The sequence below is a fragment of the Panthera pardus genome, unplaced genomic scaffold (genome assembly GCF_024362965.1).
Source record: "Panthera pardus isolate Hobbes unplaced genomic scaffold, ASM2436296v1 HiC_scaffold_6, whole genome shotgun sequence".
NCBI classification, from domain to species: domain Eukaryota; kingdom Metazoa; phylum Chordata; class Mammalia; order Carnivora; family Felidae; genus Panthera; species Panthera pardus.
In genome coordinates this window covers 69632085-69653134 of record NW_026526991.1, presented here as the reverse complement: position 1 = coordinate 69653134, position 21050 = coordinate 69632085, and the positions used below count along the sequence as shown (strand labels likewise).

Below are 21050 nucleotides of genomic sequence, written 5' to 3'. Positions count from 1 at the left end.
ACCAAATTACCATAGAAGGCTGTGATTCAGTGAAAGGGTGGGACTAAATAGTACCACAGCCAGCAGCATACTCTGGCACAGTGCTGTGGTTGGTGTCCATTCTGATTGGCTGGTGCCTGTAATGACTATTTTCAATATAACCCCACAGTTAAAGTGTATCCCCCATGAAGTGCAACTACAATGTATAGTAAAAAGTTGTGTGTACAACTTCATAAGCCTTAAGAAGGGTGATGCTCTCAAAATGCAATAATGGCATTAAAAAGGGGAATTAAAAAAATGAATTAGTGATTTCTACAGAAATAAAATAGAACAAAGGGGTATGAAGGCCAGAACAATATATAGTCAATAGTGGCATTTAAATCACTTGACAACTAAATTTTCTAGACGTGATTCCTCACAATCTACATTCTCATGTGTAAGGCCCAACCTTTATAAGTAAAACGTTCATTCTCAAGAAGAGAAAAAGAGTTAAAAATGTTTTCTCCTAAAGTCTTTTTCTTTCCTTCTTCTTTAAGTAGCTAAATTGAGACCGTACTTCTTAAAGTGTATTCCATTGTCTTTTTATAATGCCTGAGAAGAAATAATTTCAGTTTAAAAGTCATCTTCATTTTCTACCCCAATAGCTCAGTACCTCATCAATCTATAATGAAAAGTCTCTAAGAAATCACTTCATATTTATTCTAAATTAAAACAAAGTTACTGTAAACACTGGCCTACTCCTTGAGTTATACACAGAATCAAGAGATCATGTTCTAACACAGTACTAACTCTGCAAAATTGCCCCCGTAATGTTTCCAACAATGCTGAGAGGGCTGTGACTAACAACAGGTATTGTGCTAAGGCATTTTTATTTTTCTTTCGTAAGTTTATATTTTTCAAAACTATCTTTCAATTTTTCCCTTTGCTGCATTTTCTCTTCTCATTCTTCAGACTTTGCCCAATCTATGCCATCACTCTCTAGGCCATTCCACCTCTATTACAGTCCTTCCCCAATTTTGCCTGTAAGTAATGCTTAGACCTCTTGTCTCAGCATTGAATATCATGCATACATTCACCATGCAGTATCTAATTGCTGCAAGAATTTTCCAACTATAAGATAATGATGTGATCCTACCTTTACTGTTTGAGGTTCAACTAGGGAGTCCTTTACTTTTTATCAGATGTTTGGTTTTTTTTTAATTAACCCAGAGACGTGAAAGCTAAAACTTTTGTCAATCAAATTCTAATTTACTCTAAACAATGTCAGATAGATATTTTTATTTATTTTCTCAACAAATAAATTGATTGAATCCATTGGTTGTTTTACTGCTTAGATACAAATGCCAGTATCAAAAGACTACCTATTGATAGGTAGAAAATTCAGATTCAGTTAAAGTGGGTTGTTTCCAAACTATAGGTAATAACTTCAAAAACTCAGTATAAGATGGCAAAAACCCACAGCCCTATTGCCTCCACACTTGCATTTCTAGTCATATGTGCTTGGCTTTTGGAGTTGAAAGACCTGGATTTACAACCAAATCTCTATTACTTACTAGCTGTGTAAATTACTACTTGTGTAAAGTAATTAACCTTTAAAACCTTTTTCTCATCTGTAAAATTAAGATGATATCTACCTCACCAAAATGTAAAGTTCAAATGAGATCATCTATGTAAAAACATAATAGCACAGTATTTGTTAATAATTAAAGCAACTAGAGTATTACCAATAAGCCACTAGCCAAATACATTGAGATACTTATCACAGAAGAAAATTCAAGTATTTGTTATAGATGGATGGATCTAATCTAATCTAATACAATCTAGCTTTTATTTCCCACTTTGGACGTAAACTTCAAAGCTACCAAGTTTTCTATTCCTTTTATAAGTTTTTCAAATTTACATGAAGTCCTCTGTTTTTTGGTAAGTATAGATCTTTCTATAAAATATTAATATGCATTTCTCTACAACTGGTTGAATAGGAAAGGGTGAATACAAAAGATTATGAGTAAGAATAATATACATAAAAGGTTATACATAATAATCAGGAGAAAGATAATAAACTTTGAGGCGGTTTTTGTCCACTAGGTCTATTTCTCCTTTTTGTGGGGGGAAAAAACAGCCCACATGGTTGGTTTGGATGAACCATTCACCCCTATTGTTAGCCCATGTGCCGACAGGAAGATGGACTGTACCGCCCCTTAGGATAATCAATGCATCCTACTGACCTGGACACATTAGTTCCTTCAGGTCTGGGGATATGACCCAGTACAGGCTAATGAAGATGATTAAAACTCAATTATGAGACTTTTGTTCAACTCCTGAAGATACTAAGTTTTTCTTTCACCTACTCCAGTATCATAATGATGTGAGCATAAGAATGTCAGTGGTCTAGCTGAAAACACAGGGAGCCTGAAAATAAAGCCACTTCAGAAGAGACAAACAGAGATCCACCTAGGCAAAGGAGCAGGATTGCAGAGCTGTAAAAAGCTTCTCATAGGAGCCATATTTTCCATTTCTTGCCTACATCGGTTGGATTGGGTGTTTTATTACTTACACCTAAAAGATTACTAACTTATTTAGATATTATTTTCAGGATGATGGATAATTGTGATTTTTCCAAAATTATGTTTCATGTGCATAGATGTATACTTTTTAAAAAGCACTACTTGCAATGGATTTCTTTTAGTGTGTATTAAAAATATGTGAATCTAACAATGCCATTATTTTATGGATACCATTGTTTGGAATGAAGTTAAATTTTTGAAAAATGAGTGACTAACAGTAGATATAAGAAAATTAACTAAATTATGTTATTAGTAATACATATACAACAAGAATCATGAAGGTATAGGGGCGCCTGGGTGGCTCAGTTGGTTAAGCGGCCGACTTCGGCTCAGGTCATGATCTCTCGGTCCGTGAGTTCAAGCCCCGCATCGGGCTCTGTGCTGACAGCTCAGAGCCTGGAGCCTGTTTCAGATTCTGTGTCTCCCTCTCTCTGACCCTCCCCCATTCATGCTCAGTCTCTCTCTGTCTCAAAAATAAATAAACGTTAAAAAAAAAAAGAATCATGAAGGTATAATTGAATAATGTGGGAAACTGTATTATCCAGAAGTTGGGAGAAAATCTATACCCACTGAACCTTCTACATATAGATGTTCCTACTACTTATAGGACTTGCTAAATTAAAGTGGGGCATCCAGGGAGGAGAACTTACTGGTACTGCAAACAGAGAAAGGTGTTGCCAAGGGAGGAGGAAAAAGGAAGAGATGCAGATACAAAAATTCTATAATATAATTTCTGTATCTTTCTGAGTCAGAGTCCTCACTGTATCACCAAGTCTCTGTCATGTTGTAATTCGCTATAACCTTGAAGAAGTTCTCAAACATGAAAAAAGTGAAAAGACCAGTCCTGCTACACTGCTCCTGAGCTACTATGACATAAGATCCCCAGCTGCAGAGTACCAAAAAACAGTCTTGGTTGGATTGGATTTGGTGCCTAGAGATCTGGGGTCTTATTTAGGTGCACAGCTTCGTTTCTGGCCCTGGCTGAGCCTCTGGTGGAAAAGCCAACACTTTCATCTCATGCTCTGCCCCCAGGGAATATTTAGTGACCGTTATTGCAAAACTGACTTTTTTCAGATGTGAACGCAGCATCCTTAGCACTAGGCAGACAGGCCTGGAAACTGGAGGCCAATTATATTACAAATACATTTGTCACAACATATGAGTAGGTGTTAACTCAAAATTTAAGCCTTAAGAACCTGACTTTTTCTAGTTTAAAAGTCAGGGAATGCCAGGAAACGCATTTGTTTATTCTATATATTTGAAATCAGAAATTAAAGCAATCTTTATTATAAATGGTGCTTAATGTTTCAAGAAGAACCAACTTGTCCAATTTTAGTTCCAGCATTATGTAAGCTAGTAGTTCTCAATCATGGCTGTGTAAAAAAAAAAAAAATTAATAGGAGAGGTGTTTTTTGTTGTTGTTTTGTTTTGTTTTGTTTTAATGGTGATACCATGGTTCCATTTCCGATCAATTATATTAGAATCTCAGGGGGAGGAGGTGTTGGTCACAGTATATTTCATCACTGTATTTTGAGTGTGTTGTGTAAACACATTAATTTTTAAAACTATAAACAATTTAAATATAACACAATTTTTGTAGCTACCATTTCCATTTCTTAACTTGTTTTTTTGCAATATATCAGGGCTCTGTTAAAAATAAATGGATGTGATCAAGGCTTCTTTTGATATCTGAAAGGCCTTATCTCAGCTACTCACTCAAATCTTGTCCTAGCCAACCTTGTCTAATTTCTAGACCTCTTGAGAGGCTGTTTACCTCTCAAATCTCTAAGTAGCTCCTGGATACTTCCAGGGGATTAAAGATGGCCACAAATTTTTAACACTCTTATCATGATGGGGTCTATTACCCCCACCCCTCTTGATTCTGGGCTGGCTTATAACTCTTTCGACCAGAGGAATATGGTAGAAGTGATGCTGTGTCAGTTCCAGACCTAGTCTTTAAGAGCTCCAAACCACCATTTAAGAAGTCCTGAGATTACATGCAGAAGGAGAGGGTTTCAGATGTACCCAGTCTTCCTGTCATCCCTACTGAGATGCTTAGCGTACAGTGAGTATAGTGAGGCCATCTTGAACCTTCTAGCCCAGCCTAGCTGAGTGACCCGAGTTAACACCATGTGGCAAAAGAATCACCTGCCTAAATGCCTGACACACAATATTGCAGAATATAATATAATAGCTGTTGTTTTAAACCACTGAGCTTTGGGGCAATTTAGCATGCAGGAATAGCTAGCAACTCCAAATGTAGTCTCACTGACCAGTAATATCAGTATCATCTGGGAGCTTATTAGACACACTGGTGTTTTTGGCTCCGAGCCAGACCCACTGAAGTAGTATCTACATTTTAATAAGATCCCCATGTCATCTGATGCACACTGAAACTTGAGAAGCACTGGTTTAGTCTACCTTTGGTTGCCAAAGAAACTCTAGTCAGGCTGCAGGGTGCGTCCAGCTCCCAAATCAAATGAGTGGAATGTGCATTCTTTTTTTTTTTTTTAATTTTTTTAATGTTTGAGAGAGACAGACAGACAGAGAGCGAGCAGGAGGGGGACAGAGAGGGAGAGAGGGAGACACAGAATCTGAAGCAGGCTGTCAGCACAGAGCCTGACATGGGGCTCAAACTCACGAACTGTGAGATCATGACCTGAGCTTAAGTCGGTTGCTTAACCAACTGAGCCACACAGGAGCCCCATGTGCATTCTTGATTCATATCAAGTTCCACACATGCTCTGTTCAAGATGCTGGCTCAGGCAATGTGAAGATGAAAACTGAAATGGCCTTTCTATCTACTTGATATAATCTTTTTTAGTAGTGTTCCTTAGCTGCTGAGAGCTGTTTTGAAAACTTGAAAGTGGGCCAATACTTGGTAGACGAAGTCTTAAACCACTTTGAAATGCCCAAATAGCCTTTCACAGAACTGAGACTTTAAAACTCTTAATTGAACGAATGTATGAAAGAGCTAAAAGGAAAACAAAACAAAACAAAACTGCACCACTCTGTTAAAGACGGGGGCCCGGGTGGCTCAGTGGGTTGAGTGTCCAACTCTTGGTTTCAGCTCAGGACATGATTTCAAGGTTCATGAGATTGAGCCCCACATCGTGTTCTGTGCTGACAGTATGGGGCCTACTTGGGGTTCTCTCTCTCCCTCTCTTTCTCTGCCCATCTCCCACTTGCTCTTTGTTTCTCTCTCAAAATAAATAAAAATAAAATTTAAAAAATGGGACAGGGATATTATGTCTGCTTTTAAAAGACAAGGTATAAAAGAAATATAATGGTACGTGTTTTATAGTTTCTTTTTCTTTTTCTCCTCCCCATTTAAACTTTCCTTTGCATCATCATAAAAGCCATTATTCAAAAAGAGCTAATAGCTCATACAGGGCAGTACCCTATACAGTACCAACTATATCAATTATGAGCATCTACGATATCCCAGGTGTCATACTAGGTGTTAAGGATATAGAGGTGAATATTAAGAGCTAGCCCTGTTCTCATGGTGCATAGTCTAATAAAGGAGAGAGATTCACAAATGATAATTTCAATAAAATACAGACAGACCCGACTTAGGATGGTTTGGCTTATAAGTTTTCAACTTTATAATGAGCAAAAGTGATATACATCCAGTAGAAACTGTACTTTGAATTTTGAATTTTGATCTTTTCCTGGGCTAATGATAAATGGTACAATCCTCACTCATGAGGCTGGTAGGGCCAGTGAATGACAGCTCCAAGTCAGTCATGTAATCACAAGGGTAAACCACTGATACAACCATCTTGTATCCATACAGCCATTGTGTTTTCACTTCCATTACAGCTTTCAATAAGTTACATGAGATATTCAACAGTTTATTATAAAACAGGTTTGGTATTAGACGATTTTTCCCAGCTGTAAGCTAATGTACAGGCATACCTCAGAGATACTGTGGGTTCAGTTCCAGGCCACCTCAATATAGCAAAAATCTCAATAAAGCAAGTCAAGTAAATTCTTGGTTTCCTGGTGCATAGAAAAGTTATATTTACACTATATTGTAGTCTATTAATTATGCAATAGAATTATGTCTAAAAAATGTACGTATCTTAATTTTTAAATGCCCCATTGCTGAAAAATGCTAGCCATCTTCTGAGCTTTCAGCAAGTTGTAATCACTGATCACAGATCACCATAACAAATATAATAATGAAAAATTTGAGATATTGTGAGATCTACCAAAATGTGACACAAACATGAAGAGAGCAAATGCTGTTGGAAAAATAGAGCCAACAGACTCACTAGACATAGTGTAGCCACAAACTTCAATTTATAAAAACACAATATCTACAAAGTACAATAAAGTGAAGCATAATAAAATGAGGTATGCCTTTCAGTGTTTTGAGGACACTGACTATAGGCGAGGCTAACCTATGATATTCAATAGGTGAGATGTATTCAAATGCATTTTTGACAATAATATTTTCAACTTATGGGGTTACAGACACATAGCCACATCATAAATCAAGGAAGACATGTACAGAAAGACACATATAATCTTGCTACTGGTAAGGATCTTAAAGAACTGCACATCATCAATCTTTTAGTTTAATTTTTGAATCTACAATAAAATACCAAGTTTTAGAACTTAGCATAGAATATTAAGTTAGTGATGGGAAACTCACTGCCTCCTGAGGCAACCCACTGCATGTATGAATAGATCAAATTTTACTTTTTTCTTTATAGTTAACTGAAAATCTAAGCCCTTTCTACTTATTGGTCCTAGGCTTATCACCACAGAGGCAACACAGAATGAGCAATGCATGTCTGATGGACTCGCACTTTTGAGGAGCATAGGTGTCCATGAGTGGGATGCCTGGGTGGCTCAGTTGGTTAAGCGTCTAACTCTTGATTTTGGCTCAGGTCATGATCTCACAGTTCGTGAGTTTGAGCCCTGTGTCGGACTCTGCACTGAACAGTCCAAAGCCCGCTTGGGATTCTGTCTCTCCCTTTCTCTCTGCCCCTCCCCTGCTTACACCAGTATACTCACTTTCTATCTCAAAATAAACACCTTTAAAAAATTATGCAAAGTCAATTACAAAAATAAACAAAAGAGAAAGAGTAAACCAAAAAAAAAAAAAAAACAACCCACTGAAAAACAAAAAGAAAAAAGAGAAAGAAAGGAAAAAGAAGACTAATAAAATATCTCAGCCCTGTTGTGTCAATTTCTCCAGCAGCGTCACGCTGACTCAGAACCAGCACCCAGAGAGAAATTCAAAGACCCAGAACCTGAGATAGGTATAAGACACATAGCAAAGATGTATGGAAACACCTTGATTTTAATTCAATAATCATAATAAATATTCTGTGACTACCTACTATCTACTAAATTGGGAAATAATTTAAGGAAATACTGTTATTCTTTGGAAATAACTTGCTTATAAACATTTTTATTTCATGTCAGTTAAACTTGATTCCAACAAGACTCATGCTCATGGATCTTACTTTACAAAAATGTCTTACCTTTACAAACTTTGCAACAGCTATGAGACAAGGTAATCTGATGAGACTCTGGACAATCCAAAGCAGGACAGCCTGAACTTTCAACCAGCTTCATGGTTTGGTCCTATTAGACACAGAGAACAAATGCTTGAAACTTCTGGATTAGGACTTACTAAGAAGTTCCCAGGTCCAGAATCTTAGAGGACTCTGCTTACACAGGGGTAAAATTTTCCTCCTGACAACTTTGCACAGGCCATAGGCTCACTCACAAATTAACATTAAATCATAATTGGAAATCCTTTAAAATGGATAAGCAGCTCTTGGAATAGGAGCATACTACATTGCAGCCATATAAACAATTTGTCAAACATCTAGGGAATCCTGAAAAATTCTTTTAGTTTTACAACACATTTGCACATCCAGATGACAACTGTGGTACAAATACAGCTTAAATTAGATCAGAAGCTCACTGTGAAAAATGAATAAATCAATAAGTAAAAACTGAGCCCTTTCAATATCCTCTTTCAAAGTTTTCCAAACTGTTATGAAGAGATTCTCACAGGCGATTTTGGTATAGAGAAAAAGAAGGCAGAATTTGGTTGGCTTTTGTACTGTCAACCTCCTATCTCTTAAGAACAAAGAGATATAGTCATCAACTATAGCAGCATATAAGTAATAAAATAACTGTTGGAACTTGTAGGCTTCCATTTTAATACTGTTCAAAAGCTTAGTTAGATTTTTAGATGTCATTTCTATTAAGTATTACTCTTACAGAAGAAGTACTCATTTCAACATCTCCTCTTCCTGTAGTATCTATAAAAAAGAGATTATAATGATTTGAAAATGATCCTATTAAGAAAATGACCAGACCATACAACCCTGTAATTCTACTTCTGGGTTTTTTTCCTCAAAAAAAACCAAAAACACTAATTCAAAAAGACATATGCACCCTGATGCTTACGCAGCATTATTTACAATAGTCAAAATATGGAAGCAACATAAGTCTACATTGATAGATGAATGGATAAAGAAGATGTGAGACAGACAGACAATGGAATATTACTTAGCCATAAAAAAGAATGAAATCTTGCCATTCATGACAACATGGTCGGACCTAGAGAATATGGTGCTAAGTGAAACGTCAGACAGAAAAGACAAATACCATATGATTTCACTCACATGTGGAACCTAAAAACAAAATAAACAAAAACAGAAATAGACTAATACAGAAAACAAATTAGTTGTTGCTAGAACAGAGGGGGTCAGAGGATGGGCAAAATAGTTAAAGGAGATTAAGAGGTACAAATTTCTAGTTATAACATAAATAAGTCGCATGGGTGAAAAATACAGCATAAGGAATACAATCAATAATATTGTAAGAACATTGTATGGGGACAGATGATAACTACACTTATCGTGGTAAACATTTCATAGTGTATATAATTGTCAAATCACTATGTTACATACCTAAAACTAATATGATAGTACATGTCAACTACACTTACAAAGAAGAGAAAGTAGTAGGAGACATGTACACAGAGGTGTTAAATGCTAGTCTTCCTTTGGTTTGACAATAATGTCCACCTTGGGAATCTTATTTTCAGAACCATAATGTTTTCTGGGATTAACTATTAAAGTCATAGACGCCCAGGACATACTTTCAAGGCCACAAAACTGAAAATACAGGAACAATCAAGGACTAACCTTGACAGCCCAGAAAACAAAAGCTTGAGAGAGCTGTCAATTATGTAAAGGTATAAATACAGAAACTACAGGGCCCAAAGGGAGAAGAAACAATGGAAGTTCTTAGTGTAAAGAGTTTAGTCAAGGACTACAGAAATTTATGATAATCTGGTACAGCTGTGCTGTACAATCAATAGCCACTAGCTACATGGAGCTCTTGAATACTGTAAACATAAAATATAAGATTTGAAGGATTAGTATGACAAAATAATGTGCAGTATTTCATTAATAATTTTGATTACATATTAAATGCTAATATTTTGGATATATGGGGTTAAATATAGAAAAATTAGCCTAATAAAAATGATTATTTGTGGCTTATATATTTCTATTGGACAGCACAACATTAGAGGGTAGGAAATGATGCCTTTTGTTTGAGTAAGTAAAAGGTAACATTTAGGGTGCATGGGTGGCTCAGTCGGTTAAGCGCCTGACTTTGGCTCAGGTCATGATCTCACGGTTCGTGGGTTCGAGCCCCGCGTCGGGCTCTGTGCTGACAGCTCAGAGCCTGGAGCCTGCTTCAGATTCTGTGTCTCCCTCTCTCTCTGCCCCTCCCCTGCTCTCACTCTGTCTCTATCAAAAATGAATAAATGTTAAAAAAAAATTTTTTAAAGGTAACATTTGTCTATTCACTCAGTATTTACTTTCAGAGTATAGGCATTTCCAGAGTTGTTTATATACAGACTTCTCAATAACCCAATTTAAATGAAATCATTTTATAGCTATCTTAAAATCAAATTGGCAACAATTTCAGTAACTTTCTAAGCCATAATTATCAGTATTATAAAACACAGTGATCAGATGAAAAGAATACACACACACGCACGCACACACATGCGCATGCGCGCGCACACACACACACACACACACACACACACACACATTGAGAAGTTTCAAATGCCTCAAGATTTTTAAATTTAGAGCTGATGTTTCAAAGTTAGAATTTGCCAGTAGAAACCAGCTGAGAAACGTTTTCTACTTTCCTTGAAGTAACTTTTCTCCAATTCCCTTTTCTTTATTTGGAATTACTAGATCTCACTCTAAGTCTTCCAATCCTTGTATTTATAGTGGGACCTACTTCACTCAAAACAGTGTTGGGTGCAGGGATGCTAACAAGGGAAAATCCATCTTAAAATACAGGGTTGGGGTGCCTGGGTGGCTCAGTCGGTTAAGTGTCTGACTCGACATCGGCTCATGTCATGATCTCACAGTTAGTGGGTTGAAGCCCAACGTTGGGCTCTGCACTGGCAGCATGGAGCATGTTTGGGATTCTCTCTCTCTCTCTCTCTCTCTCTGCCCCTTCTCTGTTCTCTCTCTCTCTCTTTTTCTCTCCCTCTCTCTCTCTCTCTCTCCCTCTCTCTCAAAATAAATAAATAAACTTAAAAAATTAAAAAAAAAAAAAAGACATACAGGATCAGTACTTCATGTTAATGTCCATATACCTTAGCTCCCTTGTCTTTAAGATGGGGACCTATGCACTACAGGAAAGCCAGCTTAAAGCCAAAAGAAGTGGCTAAAGTACATTATAATGGGAATGAAGAAATCAGACCTCTCATTCTGGAAATCAAATCTGTCACAGTCTTGCCTCTTTTATGTTTCCTCCTTGCTTATCTCAGAGGACTTCTAACCTAAGATGCATGAAGTATATAGCTGGCTTCTTTCAATTTATCTTGGCAAAATTCTTAGGATTTTCCTTTCCCTAACACTGAATAATCATATACATGCTCACAGTTTATCAGTGGTGCCAACAGCATCTTCATTTTCTAGATAATCTGTGCATACTAAATCACCCCCAAAAAACATGTACAGGAAGCATTTAAAGAAAAAAATTAAGGATCAAATGTAAAGGGAACCCTAAGGCAAATACTGTATATGCAGTTTCCTTCAGCTGGAATATCGCTTGAAATATAACCTTATGTCAAGAAATATAACATTATAAAAAAGCAAAAATGAAAAGTTTTATGAAACCCTATTTACTTTTTCAGATAGTAAGTCAAGCAGCAGTGATAAAAAGAATGACATTTGCTTCAAAAGCATACTTAAGACCATGGCAGTAAATTTATAAAGAATTCCCCTTCTAATCACTTAAAATATTCTTACCAAAGGGATTAAGAACAATATCAGTCTTATCTGCATCCAAAGCTAATTTTAATTAGGTAATTTTTATGATTTTCCACTCAACTAAGTGATATTTGCCACATGGGTCAAAAACCATGAGTGACAACAGGCTGAGTCTAACTTTATCTACATTTTCTTCACAGGAGGGAGTTTGAATTTGGAAAAATAAGACAACTTCATAAAACGTTAATTGGACAAAACAGCATTTTTTGTTTACTGGGGAAATTATTTTACAGCCATTCATTTATATGTTTGCAAAAATAATGAGAATTTCTATTTGAATTATAATTATTATCTTAATTTTTTTCTTTGCCTTAGAGGTTTTCAAGATATTACAAGGGTGAGGTTCTACAGAAATATTCACTGAGTTTACATAATAAAGAGGAGTTTCCTTACCTTACATTCATAGAGAACACACACTCCAGAAGAGGAATAAACTGTATTTCTTTCTCCTTCAAAGTAGGTCCGTCCTTGAAACTGGCATATTGCTTTGGAATAAAAAATACATATATATTTATTTTTAATTTTTCTTTTGGAAAAATAGTTGGGAGGTGTTCATATCATATTTCACATGGTCTTAAGGCTTTTCAAAGTGGCTGAATGATCATAAACCTAAATTCAATCTAAACATAAGGCATATGTAGGATCCAGTTATTGTTAGGTCCATTAAGTTCAGAGAGTAAAATAAGGAACAAAAATATAAGGACAATGACAAGTCAGAAGTAGACTCTGAAAACACGAGAGTTGACTCATGCCTGCTAGATGATGTTCCAGTTAGGGGATATCAAGCAGGTGCTTGAAGCAGCTACAAATCATGGCAAAATACAAATATGAGAAAAGTGCATTTTTTATATACCATCACAGAATTCTAAAATAAAATTTTAAAGGCAGCTATTTTAACTTCTGCACATACATTAAGTTTTATATTTTATTGGTTAGCACTATTTAATTTGTAAATGTATGTAGGTTAGGGCACCCTACTTAGGATGCTGAAAAATCTTAATCTAGGTCTGCTTTGTTTCCATCACAGTTAGCTAAAATGTTACTAGAACTTCAGATTCAATAGGAAAAAATTTGTAATTAGTGAAAATACATAGAAATTACCAAATTTTTGAGACTTCCAAAATACTTTCAATTCATATAAACGTTTCGTCAACAGAAATTGCTTGTTTTGAAATGAAGGTTTCATACCAGTTATGTTAATTCATCACCTAGAGACAGCTACCCTGGAGCTAATGAAACCCAACTTTCAGAATCCCCCTCTGGCTTAAACCCCTTTATCAGACTCTGAACTAACTTTTGTTTTTGCAATTATATATTGTTTTTCTTTTCTTTTCTTTTTTCTTTTTTGATAGGGCACTCGATACTATGGATGCTATGGAGCTCCATAAATTCTAGAAAAAGACCAGTGGAATGGATCATCTGATAAGAAAAGACTCCAGCAGTTTGTTGACCTTGTTTATTAAATCCAATTTTTAATTTTAACTATACAGACTTTACAAAACGGATGTGTACATTTTCTTTTAATTCCTTTGCGTGAATTTGAAGAAAGTCTCTCTTCATAATTCACATATCCCTATAACCTTTAAAAGTATCAAGTTATTTTAGCACTTTGCTTTAATAAATATGATTTTTGCATCATTATTGTAAGAGTACCAAGTTGCCTATAATAATTGGTAACAAAGAAATTAGATAAATTTTATTAATATTAAATATATACATGGTTGTACAAATACTCATTTAAAATGTAAAGCAACCTACATCCTTAGTGAAAACTTAACCAATTATTTAGAAGCTGCACATTTAATGGAAAGCATTTGTGTTGTTAAAATGCTATCTTCAACTGATCCCCTTACTCAGCTTTTATTAACAAATTTCACTACATAATATATACCACCAGTGAATTGATTTTGAATTTTTGGAGCATGCTAGAAAAGAATATAACTTACTTGCATAAATTATGTGACTGAAAGGCTGGCTAAAGCTTACACACTTATGAAAATTCAAAAGGAAACTAGAGAGGTGTCAGTTGTATACTATCTGTCATATTATGAATTAAAATAGCATGTGCATTTACTTACAGAACCTAATTGACTGTAAGATATATCTGTTCAACATACAATTTTTAACTGTGTTTTTTTTCTTATGAGATCCAGTAGCCTCAAAACACCAAGTTCTGACCTAGTGTGTGTGCAATGATACTTAATAAGTACCACATTTTGTAAGATCACGAGAAAAAAATAAAACCTCCTTACTTCTATTAAGTACTTGCCATTTGAAGGTTTCTAAGCCTATTTTATTATATGACTTGATAACTGCAGCCTATTCAAGTCCAAGGGTATGTTGGGGAAAAAAAATGATATTCCAAGTCTTAGAACAGAAGGGAAAGGAAACTGTAAAAAACACAAGGGTAAGTTCTCCGTATACAAAGTCTTATGATAATTTAATATTCATGTAGAGCAAATGCAGCTTCTGTTGTTAACTCTTAATTCAAAAGACTCAAATAGGCACCTTGTGGGGCAATAGGGCACCAAATGGAGCCTGGCAAAGGGAGAAAGCCCAATAATGAATGAGATCACAATTGCTTCGTTTCCTTTCAAGCAACAAGCACAAACAGGGTGAACTTGGCTTAGGGATAACCCAAAGTGAGTGATTTTTGCCTTCTTTATTGATCAGTTGCTGTGGTCTTACCTAGTAAGGCCATCACGGTATATATATATTTCCCCGGAAATATATATTCTTTAGCGGAAAAATGTTAAGAAACTTAGAAATTTTATAATCTTTCCCAAAACTACTTCAAGGAATCCTGGAAAAGCCATGAGGAAGTCTCTGGGACTTAGGAATAAGTTGAAGGAGTAAAAGTCATATTAATTTATTAATACATTTAACAGATATGTACTGAGCTCTTAGTGTATGCCAGGCAGTCTGCTAGGTAACTAAAACTCAGAGAGGAATGAGACATGATGCATGCCCTTACTATTCAGTAGGGCAGACAGACTCATCCACAGCTAACTATAATAAAAGACAAATTGAAGTCCTATAATTGAGAAAGTCACAAGTTATATGTAAACACAGGAGACTGAGTGGTGAACTTCTGCAAGAGGACAAAAGGAAACAAATGGGCTGGTGAAGGACTCAAGACTGGCAATAGCGGGAAGTTATCACCACCATAGGGCTAAGTAACAAGGGCAGGGACTGGGTTTTACTGGAGCCTAGTCTGGGTCAGCATTATGAGGGAGAGATGCCTAGAGGGAACCATAATCAAGAGAGACATAGCTATTGCCAGAAATGCTGCCTCGTGCAGGGAAGGAACAGGGAAGAAATGTGGCCAACTCTCTCTCCTCCTGCCCTCTAATTTCCTGCCAGTGCATCCCATTGGCAAAGCCTATCCAAAGCCTATTGGCAAGGATACCAAGGCAATGCAGCAGGCTCCTGGGGCACAGAGTAGGGCAGGGAAGGAGAGGGAATGGAAGTGGGATAATGAGGCACCCGGGAATGACCAGCAACCAGCACACGTGGCTATCATATTAATTCACTTCCAACCATGAAGAGGTCTCATTTACAAGGGTAGCTTGCTTAGAAAAGCATGAGAGAGTGGAACAGAGAGCAAATAAATTTGAAGAGAAAAATAGAGACATTTTAAAAAAATGCAGATCCACTTTAAGGAAAAATGAGGTAGCTTCTCAAAATGAGTTTCACAGGCAAGAAGGCAAGATGAAGGAACTAAGTAAGCTCTGGAGAAATCAAGTGTCAAAAGAGAGGTGGGAAAGCAGATGAGGGCTATGCCTGGATTTTGACCAAGGCCAGCCCCTGCAAGCATTAGAGACAGAGCTTTGGAGATCATAATCACTGTGGCTACCACAATACTGTAAAAAAAAAAAAAAAAAAAAGAAAAGAAAAGAAAAAAGAAAACATCTCTAGAATTCCTAACTGAACTGTATCTGGCTGCTTACTCTTCCCCAATAGAGCATGAAGTAATAGAAACCACTTCCATAAAACAACAAAGGAATGATCATTTTGCTGCATTGATTTCTTTAATTCAATTGCATTCACGTGTTCAAATCAGAGACTTCATTCTTTCCTGGCTTTGGGGTGTGTGTGTGTGTGTGTGTGTGTGTGTGTGTATACACATATAGCATTAAGGTTCTTGTGACATAACCCTGGATTCTTACGTTCCGAATTATTTACCAGGCTTCAAGTAGAATTTTATCAATAAGGCTACATTTTTCAAATATCTATGCTAAGTGCTTTATTGTGTATATTACATGCATATTTTTAAGATCAGAAGTTTGGAGGAAGATGGATATTCATTCATTCATATAGGCCTATCACCTTGCAGACTAAGAAGCTAGGCCCCCATGAAAACACTGCAACTACTCTTAAGTTATTAATATTAACCAATTTCAAATGCATATTTCCTGTGACCCTCGTATATGCTGCTGTTTGCATAACTCCAAGGGGACAGCATTCATATCATGGCTTATGTGAATTATGTCACCCAGAATTATCCCACGCACTGCCTATTCAGCCATAGGTGGGGACATTAATTAGAACTTGGGGAAAGTCAAGAGAATGATATAACAAATGGTACACATGTTTTACCAAGGCTATATTAAACATTACTAATTACATAACTACTAGCACTGTACTTATGAGAGAATCTGCAAAAGCAATTAAAGTGAATTATTTTCACTTCATTTTCCCCCCATTTTAACAATTAAAAAGAAATGGGAAGACAAGAACTAGTACAGATGCAAATTTGAAAGTCATTAGTTGCAAAAAGTGAACACAAGTTTTATAGCACAGATTGAGAAATGGATAAGTGAAAGAAGCCAATAAAACTCTAAAAGTCCTAAGTCACACATTAAAATCCCGATTGGTCATTAATGCAGAGAGAAAATGCAGATCCCTCTAATGAGATTAAAATCAACTCCTGCCAACCTCTGTAGAAAAAATGATCCAAATTTACCTAAAATATATTTTAGAATAGGGGTACCTGGGTGGCTCAGTTGGTTAAGCGTCCGATTTCGGCTCAGGTCATGATCTCGCAGTTTCTGAGTTCGAGCTCCACGTTGGGCTCTGTGCTGATGGCTCAGAGCCTGAAGCCTGCTTCAGACTCTGTGTGTTTCTCTCTCTCTCTCTCTCTCTCTCTCTCTCTCTCTCTCTGCCCCTCCCCTATTTGTGCTCTGTCTCTCTCTTTTTCAAAAATAAACATAAAAAAATCTTAAAAATATTTTAGAATATAAAAACTGAAAGAATATGTATTTCACTTCTAAATATTTCCTTGCTCACTATTTATTTAGCTTTTCCTTTTTGTTACTAGATTGACATATAGGAGTCTACTTTAAAATTCCCAGTTGGTATCAACACCTTTAAAAATGATCCAATACAAAATAAAAGTTACAAAAAAAAAATTAAAAAACAAAACAAAACAAAACAAAAAGGGGCACCTGGGTGGCTCAGTCGGTTGAGCATCTGACTTGGGCTCAGGTCATGATCTCACAGTCCGTGAGTTCGCGCCCCATGTCGGGCTCTGTGCTGACAGCTCAGAGCCTGGAGCCTGCTTCAGATTCTGTGTCTCTCTCTGTCTCTGACCCTCCCCCATTCATGCTCTCTCTCTGTCTCAAAAATAAATAAACATTAAAAAAAAATTAAAAAATAAACAAAATAAAAGTTACAGATACCAAGAAGAAAACCAGCATAATTCACTTAGATGAGAAATGAGACTTCTGATTTCTTTAAACTTCTCTTTGAAAACACCAGGTATCAGTGGTCTTTGGATTGCTTAAGCTGTCTATTCAGGGCAGAGTTGTATAAAGTAGTGGTTTTTATAAGGTTTTCTTTGAAATCTTGATCTCCTCTGGGAGGACTCTGAAACATCCCATGTACAATGCCAGTTATCTATTCTGGGCCAACATGATAGTTATTTGTTGGTGATATACAAATCAAAGCTGCTGGATGAGAAAATATCTCATTAACTATAATTATGTATGTTTGTATTTTTACTATAGCTATTTAAAAAGAATGTACAATAAATGCATTCACGAGGCAGGCTAAGGTTCTATGGAGTCAAGCAAAAATAAAATGTGAAAGTGTTTCAGTATTCTTCAAAGACTCCAATCAGCCATGCTGCATTTCTCCAGCCCACAATCTTCTTTTTGTAATCTGGACTCACTTGGAGTCCTTTCTTAACAATAGGGTTGTAATGAAAGTCTTGAGCACTGACTGCTAAAATTAATTTTTCCCTATTCTACAATGCTTAAATCTCTATTAGAGCACTGAACACACTTTTCCTTTTCTGTTCTAGTTAGTTACACACTTTTTTTTTAATCTTTCCTACATGAGGACAGGGACAGTGTCTTATTTGTCTTTGGATCTTATTCAGCACCCGGCACTGGCCTTGCATAATAAACTCTACGGGTTTGTTGAATTTCTTGGTAAGTTCTCTTTCAGCTTACTGTTTGATGAAAAGCCTGAAAACAAGTGCATTGGACCTCTTTGATCTTCACACTTCTCTTTACATTTGGCCTTATCCTTTGATTTTGCCTCTTTCTCATATTCTATAAATCGAGTCTCACAGAAGTATTTTGCCCTTTTTGTGAAATGGCAGCTTGCTTTCCACTGCAACAGAGCTGAAGCGTCTGAAAGGAGAGCAGCTCTGCCTACCAGCCAATGAAAGAACAGCTGGCTCCTGCCAGAGCAGTAACTTATTAACGTGAAGAATACCAGGTAACATGTATGACCGAAGTCAGCGTGGACACTTTGATGACAGAACTTCTCCTTCCTCTCCATAAAGCCAATTTTTAGGAGCCAATGCTATTTAAGATGATCAGAATTTCAGAGGGTTTAAATAATTCACAAATTCATTAATTATACATGATCGCTTCCTTTAACTAAATCTCATTAATTGTTTGGGAATTTAGTTGTTTGCAAAACTAATATTAGAGTTTAGGAAATGAGATCCTGAGAGTAGTCGTGCAACGCTCCTGTCCCGTTTTATATATATCATGTCCTTGGGCTTCTAAAGGATCAGAGAGCGTTTCTCCTAGGGGGCCTTAATTTAGGTCAGTAGCCTATTCTTCCAAAAAGAGAACGACCCTGAAACACCATAAATCTAGCAGTAGTGAGGGGTTAGGAGGCAAAGGATAAAAATAACTACCAGAATAGAACAAAAGCAAAAATTCTAGCACCCTGTCCAAATCAGCCTTTGGGTTACAGGGCTATATACTGGGAAAACAAGAATGGGATATTTGAAGATAATAGAAAAAGGCCAAGTGGATAGCTGGAAGGAAGGAGTCAGTGCTTTTTTCTCTAATTTAATTTTACCAATTTAAATTGCAAGTGACATATATTCTGAACTTCATTTCATTTAGGTAGCCTTACTCTTGATCCTGGCTTAAATACCATACAAGGGAGTCTTTTAAAAAGACACTGTAATCAATTCATTTAGTCTTCTGGGGATAAGAAAAATAAATGTAATGAGCAGAGGTAAAACTTGGAGAAAAATATAGAATTTGCATCAGTACACGCAAACTGTGAAAATGACAGCATGAATACACATGAGGCAACAGGTTTTATCACTTTACAAAGAAAACATAATGTAAACTATAATAAGGAAAAGTTCACACATTGTCAGTTTCAAAGCCAGGACTAGAATTCATCTGACAGTCCTTCTGTGTATCTTTCCTTACCACCAAACATCCAGTGAACTCAGTCAAAACTTGAACACCTAATCTTTGGTTTAACTTTCGGAAAACATTTTTCCAGATGACTGACACCTTTGAGATACATGTTGTTTCAATATTATAGTGAAGAGATGTTGAACATAAATGCTTTTTGTGTTGTAAAGCAGGACTCTTTTCATATAAACCACACATCTGTGCTCAATTAAGAGATTACGAGTAAAGACCCTGAAACAGGGATTGTGCAGTCTTAACCTCTTGTGTACACACAAAACAAAGAGGCAAAGTGTTGAGGGGGGTAGCTCTTTAAGGAGGACATATTTTAAATAGTTTTTTTTAATGTTTATTTATTTTTGAGACAGAGAGAGACAGAGCATGAACAGGGGAGGGTCAGAGAGAGGGAGACACAGACTCTGAAACAGGCTCCAGGCTCTGAGCTGTCAGCACAGAGCCCGACGCGGGGCTCGAACTCACGGACCGCGAGATCATGACCTGAGCCGAAGTCGGCTGCTTAACCGACTGAGCCACCCAGGCACCCCAAGGAGGACATATTTTAAACGCAGTTTTCTGAGAGGTGTATTAATAACTCCTTCCATAATGTGAAGAATATGAGCCAAGGGAATAGGAGAAACTTAAGGTTAAAGGGAGCCAACTCCATGTACCAGAAATGCAGAAGAGGCAGCACAATGAGGAAGAAGGAGGGAGTAGAGGAAGCAGCAGAGGACAGAAACATTTAAAAGTATACTTGAGATGGAGCAGGAGAAAGGAAAGCAGAAAGCAACAAAATGCTAAACTAGAGAAACAAAATATTTTCAGAAAGAGTTTTGTAGCAAGAAACGCAACACCTGGTGGAAAGGAGGATTTATGGTAACCTACTGTCGGCCAAGGGCTGTACTAGGCAGATGCCTTCCTGTCTCCCAGCCGCATTTAGCCAAGGATGGGAAACAGATGAGCACAGGCACAAGTAACTCCATGCAACTCTGAGGTAGTGTGGGAACAGAAAGGGAGAACAACGTCTTATAAGAGCATAACTGGAAATGCTTCTCAGTGGAGAAGCATGCAAAAATCAGCACTGAAATGTTTTAATATGATTTAAGTCAGGGTAAGAGTACTCATGATACATTCAGAGAATAAAATAGAATAATAATCATAATAATATACTTAGTATCCAGATCCTAATGGACATCTACTCAGGATACCTATATAAGCTGGAACTGATTTATTATAAATTGATTTTATAACCAATTTATATGCTCCCAACCTGCTAGGCCAACAGTTCTCAACTGTGGATGCATATTAAAATCACTTGAAGAACATTAAAACTCTATGCCCCAGGTGCATGCCAGACCAATTACAAAGAATCTCTAAGTATAGGACCTGGCCTCTTTATTTTATCTTTTTTAATGTTTATTTATTTTTGACAGAGACAGAGACAGAATGCGAGTGGGTTAGGGGCAGAGAGAGAGGGAGACACAGAAGCAGAA

The 21050-nt window shown here is 36.6% G+C and overlaps 1 protein-coding gene across 3 annotated transcripts in view; it reads right to left on the bottom strand.

Annotated features, from left to right (window-relative positions):
• NELL2 (neural EGFL like 2) overlaps nt 1–21050 on the bottom strand; it is a 334896-nt gene that overhangs the window by 186529 nt on the left and 127317 nt on the right. For all 3 annotated transcript variants that reach the window (XM_019419105.2, XM_019419109.2, XM_019419106.2), the window contains 2 exons: nt 12281–12372; nt 8045–8147 (listed from right to left, as the gene is read on the bottom strand). In XM_019419105.2, the coding sequence (XP_019274650.1) occupies nt 8045–8147; nt 12281–12372 (195 nt within the window). The remainder of the gene's footprint in view (nt 1–8044; nt 8148–12280; nt 12373–21050) is intronic.